The 12,267-nt window shown below is 41.0% G+C and overlaps 1 protein-coding gene across 4 annotated transcripts in view; it reads right to left on the bottom strand.

The window, feature by feature from the left end:
* Positions 1-12,267, bottom strand: part of LOC121184809 (DNA repair protein XRCC4-like) — a 29,061-nt gene that overhangs the window by 13,676 nt on the left and 3,118 nt on the right. For all 4 annotated transcript variants that reach the window (XM_041042695.1, XM_041042694.1, XM_041042692.1 and 1 more), the window contains exons 2-4: positions 10,496-10,656; positions 9,519-9,715; positions 272-438 (exon numbers count right to left, since the gene is read on the bottom strand). In XM_041042695.1, the coding sequence (XP_040898629.1) occupies positions 272-438; positions 9,519-9,715; positions 10,496-10,634 (503 nt within the window). In that variant the 5' untranslated portion in view covers positions 10,635-10,656. The remainder of the gene's footprint in view (positions 1-271; positions 439-9,518; positions 9,716-10,495; positions 10,657-12,267) is intronic.

Raw genomic sequence — 12,267 nt, 5'->3', positions numbered from 1 at the left:
GTTTGCAAAAAACTGGGTGGAACCCCTCAATACTCCTAGATGGGAGACCAGTGATGATGTCATACTGGGTGATTGCTGTGGATATAAACATCTGGCAATGCGGCGTAAAAAGCAAAGGGAGCTTTGCATGCAAACAAGAGGATCAACAAACAAATACCAGCGCTGAAGATCTTAGGAAAATAATTAGATTGTGTGTTTGCTCTCCATAACATATTCTTTCATAAACACACGTTTAATCCACCAGCTTGGCTGCTTTCCTCCTTATCCTTACTCTCTGAGTACTCGCTGGTGCTCCTGTTTCAGTCTACGGTTCTCCTCCAGCAGCTGGCAGTTTTCTGTCTCGAGATCTGTGTTGCGCTTTAGGGACTGGCCAATCATCTCCTGGTTCAGCTCTAGAGAGTCCGGAGCCAGCTGGAGCTCCACAGAGCCCAAGTGCACCTGAAGGACAGCAAGAAAGAAGAGTAGAAAAATAAAAAAGAGGGAAGAACGAAAATGAGAGAGCAAAATCAAATCACACTGGACTGTTACAAATTATGTCAGTCTCAACTTCATATTTAAGGCAATGCATTTCTCTCTGCAGGTTTGATGGCTTCATTATTACAGTAAACAGTTGAGGAGCTCATGAATGTGGAAGGACCGCACAACACTGACAGATGACAGTTAAAGTTAAAAATAAACTCTATGTGATTCCCTTTGAGCATGCAGGACTGGGAGGAGATGACGCGACAGATTTTATCTCCTGGCTGCCCCAGGAGTACCTGGTGATCCTCTAGGAAAAGCTATTTGCAGGGAAAATCACATCCAACATCATAATCCTGACATGAGCAACAGGCCAGATTTAAGGAAATAACCATCATCTAAAGCAGCTTCCAGCATCTGCTTACAGTGAAAAATGAGAAAGCAGTCGCACCTCACTGTTATCCCAGGAAGCTGTGCCATATAGAAGTGCAACAAACCATTACATCACATTTTCTTTGAAGTGAGAGACTTTTTGAGATCATTACGTGTTTTCTTCTGTCTGGGAGAAATACAGGAGGAATTCACTGGTCAGCAAGCGAACACACAGTTTCCTCTCTGTTGATTTTTGTCGGTGGCTCTTTGGAATCACATGCAGGCTTCAGAGGGAATAAAACATTCCTCATTTGGTTGGTTGGTGGCACTTTTGGCACTTAGTCACAGAACAGGGGTGGGGCATTGCAGCTGGCTACAGAATAATGCAGAAATTTTCTAACATTTAGTTGATGTGTCAAATTTTCTAAATTCCCCTGTAGCCCTCCAACTTTAAACTGGCAAAATAGGAATCAAATCACAGCAAACGGCAATAATTAAAAAGAGAATACCCCGAGGCACAGAAACAGTGTTTGACCCGGGGCAAGTGTCTGCTCATCAAAGCTGCCTCACGAAGCATATTTTCAAAAGGCAGCACCTCCTTTGTTTGCTTGTTGCCTTGGAGATTCTCCCATTTGCAAACACACACACACACACACTGACGCACACACAGACAGAAAGGTACTGCTCATGATGCTCTGGGAAACCAGAAGGTGATGAGGTGCTAAATCTTCACTGGGCTGCGTCGAGGTCGCAGACCCACTATAATAAAGCCGCCATCTTCAAAAGCTCTCATAAAATACTTGTCATTTTTGTCCCAGGTTGATGCTGTCCTGGCAGGCCACACAGCTGTTTTCCCCTCCACTTGGTGAACCTGAACATGTTTCAGTGAGTGGGCATTCGCTTCACATCGTTCCCACAGCTTCACTGCCTTAGCCTTCTTGTCTATCTTTCTTAATCCTCTGCTTTTCGGAAATCTCTTTCCCCCAATGCCAAATTTTGTTCTCTCTCTTGTTCTCCTCCATGTCTTCTCCCCCTCCCTCTCACTTTGTGTTTAAAAATTAATACAGACTGACAGATAATTCTGCAAAAAAAAATGTTTTTTAAAACTTCTCGGGTCTTTCGCAATTTCACAGCTTATTCTGTGCAAATGATGCCAGTACCTATCCTGATCCCAACAACAAAATCAGTGATTGAACAAAACTCATCTTAATAGGATCAGGACACAGAGGAGACCACCCAGGATCTAAAGGAGGATGAGGTTCCCAGGAAGTCATAAAAATCTAGAGCAACATCAGGATGTCACAGTGATCCAGTGCAGACTCCTCACAGGGATTTAGAGGGAGTTTGTGTGACACTGAGCGTCATAAGTCAACGACTGTGATTCAGTGTTTGTGCCAGATGGTCCACCACTAATAACAAACGGTGAGGCTAGTGTAGGTAAATGGACTGCATTTATATAGCACTTTTCTAGTCTTACCGAGCTTTTACATTCACCCATTCACACACACACACACACATTCATACAGCAGTTTTTTACTTAAGCATACAGGCCTTTAACTAACACACACAGATTCACACACCAATGGGCACATCGGGGGCAGTTTGGGGTTGAGTATCTTGCCCATGTGGACCGGAGGAGCCAGGGATCAAACCACCGATCTTATGATGAGTGGACAATCCACTTTACCACAGCCGCCCCTGTAAAAAATGGATGATGTTTCATGTCCGCTTCAAAGATAGACCAACTTGCACACTATGATAGGCCACACGTTACTATCTGTGAGCACAAATGCAGAGGTGCACAGTTTGTGTGGAGTGACAGTTGTGAAGGCTTTGATCTTTCCTCAAACCTACCTTCCTTCTTCTGCTCAAACCTCTCCTCTACCTTTTGCTACCTGTGCTAAAATCTCTGCTGTACTACCAGAAGAAAAGCCATTTGGCAATAAATCAGCCACGTGAGAAAGGATAATGTCAAGGCTTTGGACACTGACACGCTGAGTACACTAATATTTCCAGACTTTAAAGGATGTTGTAACGTCCCTCGTTCACTGTACGAGTCTCACTCCATAAAAATGACTGGAACTTTGTCAAACTTTGTCATCAAAGTTTTACCCACTGACACTGTTCAAGACCATAAATCTTCCTTACCATCATGTTAACATGGTATTACCAGTTTAAGACACCAGATACAGAGATATAAACTGCTGGAAGCGCAACCCTTATTTACGAGATTAACACTGAAAACAGCACTCAGCTGCTGTTTATTTCGTCTTCTCCTTCCTTTAAATACCAAAGGTTGTGTGTTTCACTGTCTTTACTTTCAGGGTTTCTGAGAAGGCCTACTGCAGTAAACATGCAAATTCCACATCACCGAAAGTTTACCTTTAGTTTACTGCGTTGCATGGAAAGAGGAAGGATGCACTAAACAAGATGAGAAAATGCAGGAAAGCAGCAGGATAATTTTTACATATCAGTGATAGACGCAGTGTAGGTTTTTATGTTTACTGATCAACATTCCTTGTTGAAAAGACAGACAGAAAAAGATCATGAAGCCATGTTTATTTTTTTGAGCTTTGGTTTCTCTCCTGAGACACAGAGAAAAAGTTAAAGGTCAGTCTGAATACTGTTGCCAACCTCTGCCAAGGTGTGGGAGGTCAGTTTGACTGTGACGCACAACCCACTGTCACATTTTTCTACTGTGTTTCTCAACTAAAACAACACTAAAATAAGTAAATGGCTCTTCACGGTTATTTCAGGCTCTAGCAGCTTTCATGACTTTTATGACTGAGCTCATTTTTGACAATCAAAAAAGCTGGGGCTGAGTTCTTGACCTTGCATATGCTGAAAAATCCACTGTCTAACACTGTCTGCACCCACATTTAGTAAAATATGTGAATGTAAAATCCTCTTCTCTGGATGAATTTTCCTACTTTATAATGTGGTCCAGTGTGTGTGTGTGGTCTGTTTGTTTGTGTGTGCATCTCCAGACAGCTAGCCAGACCATAAGGTCAAATCCGTGGAGAAGGGGGGATGTAGGTGTGGAGGACAAAGCCAAAAGAACACAGTCCCAGTGAAAATGATACCATAGCACACTGTGGGCACAGAGGACACAAGGCTTTCCTTATTACACCATCCAACACACTGCTGGAGACCTAACCAGCTGTAGGTTTGTTCCCAAGGATCAGAGGACAAAAACCCCTTTTAATCAATACCCACTAATCAATAAAACTGACATTACTGTAATTCAGAGGATGAAAAATTCATATTCATTTATGCTCTTTGCTAACAAAGAGTCTGGCTCTTATTAAAATTTGCACAATGTCACGCAAGACCAGGACCATGCCTGCATGGGCCCTAATTCAAAACATCATAAAAAAATATAATGAACATGTCAGTGATCAAACCCTTTCTTTTTTCTCTTTCTTTCTCTCTATCTGAAAATAACTATTATGTCCAAGAGAACAGGGAAGTGAGTGGGTGAGCACTATGTGCATGATGACAAAGAGACACTGTTCAAGGGTGGGCATGGGTGCTCAGAATGGGAAGTGTGGGCATCGAGTAGAGATCAGCTTGTCCAATCAACTCCCTCATCCGCCATGCAGAGGCGTGAGGCCAGATAAAGAGCAGGAAGTGAGGGGCGACAGCAGAAAGTCCATCCCTGATAACACAAATGTTCTCATAAACAACAGGCATGCTACTGTGCCAGTCCTGACCTGAGAGCAGATGGGGGGGGCTTAAAATACCGCATTTTGCTTAGATATCTGCTGAGATTACTGGGTTCAGAGATGTTTGCAGCAAGGTAGGAATGCATTATTGAGGTTATTTCACATTAATAATGTAAACATTAGCCAGAGAAAAACTACAAAGTGAGTGAAAAACTAGTGTGAGGTGGAATTTGCTGCTGGTGACAGCAGGAGAGATGCGTCGGCGGATCAGACTCTTCAATGTGGTCAGGATTTAAATCTGGCTTCCAGTTGTACCACAATTTCCCAGACACTAAAAGCAGAACAAAAACTTAAATACATCTGCAAAAGCCAAACATGTAACCAATATGTCCTCATTTTTGTGTTTTAGTGTTTGGATGATTGCTGATTTTAGTTTGTTTTTCTGAAACCACAATAAAAGCACTTGGGCCACTTCAAGGAACTGAACATTTGCATCATCACCAACAATGAGTTTAGAGGGAATCTCTCTTATGGTCTATCCAAACTGTTAACATTAAATAAAACTAATGCAATTAAAAGGATAAGTCTCTACATGTAGACAGATGGTGCTCTCTGACATAGGCATACAGATGAAGCAGTGAAAAATTACCCTCTGTTATACAGGTGTTATAAAGTATACAAGTCTATGCTAGAAGTACTGAAACGATTAATCCATTAATAAATTCGCTGATTGAAAAATAAATTGATCTACAGCTGTTTTGATAATTGAGGGTTAGTTAAGGTTATCTGATTAAGTAATTTATTAAGCAAAATGCTTAAGCTTCCTAAATGTCAGGATTTTCTGTCATTGTGAAATGATTATTTGTTGGTTTTGGACATTTAGCCTGATAACGCAAGTTTGAAGACATACGCTTGGCCTCTAGGAAATTGTGTTTGGTATTTTTCACTTTTTTATGATATTTTATATATGAAACAATTAATCCAAAAACAATGTCACTGTCACAACTGCTCCAATACAGCAATTAGTAGTTTGACAACTGATTGAAAATCAGAGGGCTGACAATACGTCTATTTTGTAAAACTGGAAGGAAACCCTGATGAAGGGATCCTTTCATTTGTCTCCACTCTGACAGCGTATTATTATGGTGAATTTTATGCACAGTGAACCAAACATCTGCATTTAAAAACACCAGAGGGGTTTTCTCCTAGATATGTGGTTTGATGATGTTTGGGAAAATAAAAACAGCTTCAAGATCCACAAAGCAGATCTCGAAGCACAGTGGAAAAGCTGCAAAATATAAAAGAGAAGAAAAAAAGACACAAAACAGCTAAAAACACTCACAAATAATAATTCAAAGCAAAAAAAAAATATTTACATAAAGCCAGGAAAGACAAAACAAGCCAATGACTAACTGTAAAAGTTACATTACATCGGTACCTGATATAATGTTCGATCAACAGGACTGAATTTTATTTCCAGTCCTGAAAACTCAGATTAGAGAGGATCATGTGCATGATTCAAAATATTTGTAAATGTTGACAAATTCAGGCTGTGAGTGTACAAACACACTCATAAGTTCATTTCGTACAATTTCACACTTCACAATTTGGGATGATTTAACCAGAATGAGAGACTGTGGACAACTCCAGTGAAATTTCTGGCTGGCGTCACACTGCACAGCTGGAATCCCCAGTGAACAATAACACAAGTTCTATTTGACAAACATAAAACATGGACCCATCAGTGTCACATTCATCCACACAGACTCATCCAGAATCCTGCGGCTTTATTTACCACAACTGTTAAGAACTGCAGTCCCCAGTCTGCCCAGACCGAAGCTGGTCTGAAGTAAGAACTAAGCTGTAAGCAATACACAAAGAGAAGAGTGACAGTTTTAATAAAATGACGGGGAGCCTCTGAATAACTGATCAAACATCTGTGTGACCACCTCATTGTTTGTCACAGCTGTACATCATGTATTTCAAAAAATTCTGCACTTCTTATCAATCTAAACCAGATGCACTGGAGGCAATAACTGACTGATATAAAATAAAGTAAGCCATGCTCCAAGACCAAAGGATCGTAGTACAATTGTGTAATCGACTTATGTCAGCAAATGTACAATTAAGCCTACATAAAAACACTAAAATGAAAAAAAAGTTTTCTCATTTTTGGAAGCCAAATTGAGGTAATCTTAAACAGACACACAGTATCTGTAATTTCCACTGACATTGTCCAAAGCCCTTAATCTGCAAGAATATTATGTTTCTGTGTCAGTACTGGATTTTCTTTTTCACCAATGACAGATTAGTACTTAAATAGACATTAAGGAGGAGATAATGTCTGACTTAGCCATGTAAAACACCTGCTTAGTAGTAGTTTAACAACAAACACCCAAATTACATTCATCATTACAACTTCTGGGGTCATATTCATAAAATATTAATGTCAGGTTAAGTTCACCACCTGTTTCGTCTCTACCCTCCTTTCTTCTATTCCCAAAGGAAACTTGGCTCATTTTTGGTCATTTCTGCACCCTCAAATTATCTGTCTGGGAAAATATGTTCCACTTTTTAACCTCTGACATGTTAAAAAAAAAAAAAAAAAGGCATACAAGAGAGCAAGAAAAAAAGGAAAAAAAAGGAGAAAAGAAGCAGGTGTTAGACAAGAGTGGTAGTTTGCACTTAATGCAAATAGTCCCACAGGATTCTCAGATGTGTGTCTACCAGACACATACCACACACAGTGATGATTACTGTCAGAGCAACAATGTGAGCATGGATTAAATTTTTAGAAAGTTCACTTGGGGCTGGACAGATTTGTCAATCATTTTGTGTGGTCTAGTTGCTCCTTTTGGCAACAGTTTTTTCCTGTGCAAAAAAAAAAAAAAGCAAAACAGAAATAAACCTACACAAATAAGAGAGCTCACATATGTCATGTCAAAACCAGCGAAACTGTTTAATTAAGGAATACAAAAGTCGATTTAAAAAAAAGTCTTAATTAACTAATATTACCACTAGGGTTGTGCCCAGTGGTATCCCAAGTAGTAGTAAATTGTCGATAATTTTATTCTGAGTCTGAAAGAGACAGCATCCACAAAAAAAAAAAAATCTTGATATCTTTATGTCATTATTTCAGTATGGGATGTAGTCCTTGCATGAGACAAAGTTACCAAAAATAACCGATTTGTCCAGAATGTAACCTAAAGGTTGACAGCCTGGCAGCGTCGTCTAAAACCAACAGAATGTCTGCACATGTCCAGACAGGGACACTTACACACACAGGCACACTTGTAGACACGGCCCACACTCATAGAGACAAAGAACGCCAAGGGGAGCTGGAGTAAAAAAAAATACAAAAAAACCCCCCAAAAAACGAAAAAGGCTCTAATCAGCCTTTGTTGAACATTGTTAGATGGGAACGGCCCTGTCCATAAATCAGGGTTTTATGGTTTCTACAGTGTTCCTAACCCCCTGGCCTTCTCCCTCTGGTCTCCTCTGCCTGCACAGCAGTGCCAGGACCCCAAGTGAAATGCTCCCAGGAGGCAACAGCATCCTCTCACAATTTGGAAGAATAACACCAAAATCCACTGAAAGCAGCATGACCTGTACTCCATCAAACCTGTCACCCTCTGCGTAGGAACCGCCTTAGCACAGTATGCAATACATGCCTCTGTACATTTTCAGTTTGTTGTCAGTCACTGTAACTGTAATTTGACTGTGGGGAAGTGATTGTTTACATTAATCCAAGCCAACTCCACCTTTCCATTTAACCAACTGTCAATCAACAAACCTTTCTTTCTCTTCACATTTACAAACTGTAGCCATTAGACAAGTACCTCATACCGTCGTTATCGAATGACTGGCAACAAACTGAATGATTCTTATCTGTGGCTTTTTCCACCACAGCCTGCAGGCAGCCAAGCCTTTCTAATTCTGCTATAATGTAGGAAGACAATAAACCTTATCTTTTTTACAGCCCCCTGTAAAAAATAAGACTTCCTTTCTATTTTGTTGTATGTCGTTAGATGCATTTATCCCCAGGGAGCAGTGACAAGAGGTAAGTGCGTGATGTGGAATTCGAGGGTGAACCACTGATATTTCTACATAATTAAGAATGACAGCTTTCTAAAACTAATCTTCAAGCATATTCCTTAACAGATTCCTTGCCTTTCAAACTGCCCACTTCAGTGTGCTATCCTTCTGTTAGACGGTTTAACACGTCATGTATGATGTGTCCCTGAAGTTCCAGCAATTATCCAAGTAGAGAGCCACAGTGCCAGAGGTTTCGGTTCCAGTCCAACCTTGTGCTTTATATCGGGAAGAGAGGATGATGTACTCCATCTACAAATCTGCAAAATAAACACTAACTGCTGCAATTTTGGCACTTTCACCACCTGCAGGCAATGTTGGTGCAGGCACATTGTTTCAGGTACTGGTGGGACAATGAAAAACAACCCAGAACATTGTCTTTTGAGAAATAAGTTAATGAAATTTGAGAAAGACTGAAAGTTTGCCGCCAAAAAGTTAATACAGCAACATGCATTACAGTTATCTTTCGTCACAGCAAAGACAACTGTGGTAAACTGTAGAGATAAGGCATTCATATAAGTCGTCTGCAAGTAACGTGCATTTGCATTCATTGGATCGGGCAATGTGCCAGATGATGCTGCATTACGATGCAGCAAAAGCTGAGCCAGGTTCAACTTTCTAGAGAACCGTGCATTTTTAATGCCCTCTGCGTTGGCATGACAGCTGTGTCAATTCAGCAGCTTCAGTGAAATAAATGAGGGGGCTGCATTTTTTTTATTCGATGTGACTGTCCTGTCTGTCAGAAGACAGCCTTATAGCTGCTGCTTGTGCGACTTTGTTTAAAGCTCCTTATATTAAATTTTAAACCTAAAAAATGTCAAGGTTTTGTTAGCCGAACCATATCGATTTTCTTTCCCATTACTGGTAACAGTGGCGATTTCACTATACTCATTACACAATAATAAAAATCTATCCAAAGCTTTTGCTCACCGAGATGCCATTACAGATCTTCTGAAATGAGAGGCGACAGTGATCTGGAGTGAGGTGGAAAGAATACACCTCCTCGCCTCCTCCTCCTCCTCCTCTTCCCTCTTCAATTCTTGTTAGTGCTTGAAGAAGATCCTCAACATATTTTTCCCTTGTGACTCCCAAATCATCGGCTTCCTTTGTCACCTCGTCTTCTGAAACTGAACACAAAGGTGTTGGTGAAACATTCTGTTTTCTCTTAAAGGCATTTTTCTCATTTTTGTGTCATGTTAAAGTCATACAACTAAGAGGAACCGGACAGAGGGCAAAGGGGTGACAGCTAACTGCAAGAACAAAACTATAAACATAAATTACGTAGTAATGCACGGATGCATGTGAAAGCCGATTTGAAGAGAAGCATGTGGAGAAACTAGGGGGAATGTCATCAGCTGTTGCACAGCTGCTCACACGGGGTTGAGGGTCCCAATTAACACATCAAACACAGAAACACTGACGACCCAGAAGCCCGTACATAGCTGTCACAACCCCATCTCTGCCTGTCAACTCTGCAGATGGACAGCAATAGAAAACTAGGGAGCAGTTATTTTCCAGGTGTCCTTGCACAGAATCTGCATATGTAGCCACACAGACACACACACTGAACACTGACTTGCACATACAAAGACTAGCCTTGTAGAGTTTAATCTACTTTATACACCTGTAAGCTGCAGAACAGGAGTGAAGGAGGGATGATTAAACAAGGTCACTGCTGTCCCTCTGGTTATGGGACCAGCGGCTGTAATATTATGAGTCGGGGATCAGCCAGGTGCCTACACAAAATGTAGAGCAGGATGAATGGTAGACCTGGTGACAACCCTCTGTAGTAACTGATCAAAAGATGTAAGTCTCTGTGGTACATATGAGCCTAGATTTGTGGACAAAGTCACAGCAAACATGTTGTGTTTCGTGTTGTTGTGTCGTGATGTCCTTTTGCAATTTACCTTCTCCGATCCATGCCGAGTTGCCATCAGTGAGAGCTAGTGTGAATCCAGCACCCAGGTCTACTGCCCAGTCCACTCGCAGGAAGTAGGGCGTACCTGGATCACTGTTTATTGTGATCTGGCGGACTGTACCGCTCATGTCTCTCGTGTGGGCTTCAGACCTAGAGAAAATCAAAGATGGGATAGGAATTCAGAAACTCTTAACAAGATGCTATTGTGATTCTTTTTTCCAGAAATTAGCTCTCTGCATTGCGTTCGGGATATTTTCCTGTTAGCATTTGGTCCTGGGGCCTCCTGCCGTGACAACCCCCCTATCAGTCCATTTTGATGTTGTAAGATTGTGTTAATCTTCTAGTTGCATCAATGCACCTCATTGTTTGACTACATGGATTTGGTAATAAAAGTCCCTGTGAGTGTCTTCAGTAGGGGGGAGGGGGTCTCTGAGTCAGTGCAACCACATGGAGATTAAAAGGTTTTGGCAGGTTTTTGTGTGGGAGTGTGGGCTCCCTGACCACCAACAAGGTAATTACATACTGTTAAAGAGAAATAGGGGAATATTACCGAAAAGTCCCAGTTGCTGTCTGATTTAATTTAACGTGTACACGTATCCAAAGATATGCAGTGCAGATATTTCTTAAAGTTAGGACATCCTAACACAGCCAAACTAGTTCAGTTTTCACAACCAGATTAATCTGTAAACATCCATTCAAGGACTGATAAAGGTTGATAGCTCTCAAACTATCAAGCCTTGCTGGTGCTAAAGTTACATTACACTTTATATTATATCATACATACACATTATATCATACATTATGATCGGTACACATTACATGAAACACCTCACACTTCTTCAGATTTTGGTGGATAAACTGGGAGAAATGTGACATTTCCAGAAGAGTGATTGAAAATAGGAAGCAAAGGCTGATGATAGCCCTGCAAGTCATGTGTCCAATCACATGGAAGGGACTGCACTGACGTGAGAGAACTGTCAATCATCTATTGCTGCAACCTAAAACACCTCAAGGTAATTCATCCATGGCCTTGCCAGACCACAATGAGCAAAACCTGTGGGTTCCACAATCTTAGAATTACTGTATATGAGGAAACTAAATCATTATTTGCCAATACTACGCTGTTTGATGCATGTTCTGAGAAAGCTTGTTTGGTAATGTCACCCTGCCCTCAGGCAATGTAATGTCTTGGCTACCTGACTCACCTCTGCTGTTAAATTTAAGTTTCCTGCCAGAAACAGCCTGCGTTCAAAAGATTAGTTACGACAGATGTTGATCTAAGGATTACAATGTGATCCGTGTGACTGTCCTGTTGGTTTACAGGCTACACATCATTTTTCTTCTCAAAAGGCTTGAGAAACTTTTACTTGATTACGGATGTCCAGGCCAGAACATGTGATTACTGCTTCCACGTGAAGTGAGAGGTGAGTCGGACATCTTCCCTGCTTAAATACAGGGCAAAGTGTGTGGAGACGGAGGGAAAAGGACAGCTAAATTGGCAGTTAGCCAAGCTGGACATGTTGGAAAAAATGAAAATGAGTGCCTTCGGACACTGTGCTGTAAGTTATGATGTGACAGCACGTTTTTTTTTTTTTTTTTGTATTCTTTCTTTGTATTGCCCATCGTGGATGTTGACAGAGCAGTTGGTCAAGGTTATTCAAAATGAGACATACACGTCTCCACGCACATACACACACATACACACCAGTGTATGAATATATGCACATACACAAAGATCCTTGCAGCAGATTGAAGCTGACC

This window comes from Toxotes jaculatrix, chromosome 7, assembly GCF_017976425.1.
Source record: "Toxotes jaculatrix isolate fToxJac2 chromosome 7, fToxJac2.pri, whole genome shotgun sequence".
In the NCBI taxonomy this organism is placed as follows: Eukaryota; Metazoa; Chordata; class Actinopteri; family Toxotidae; genus Toxotes; species Toxotes jaculatrix.
This window is presented reverse-complemented; position numbering and strand designations above follow the sequence as displayed.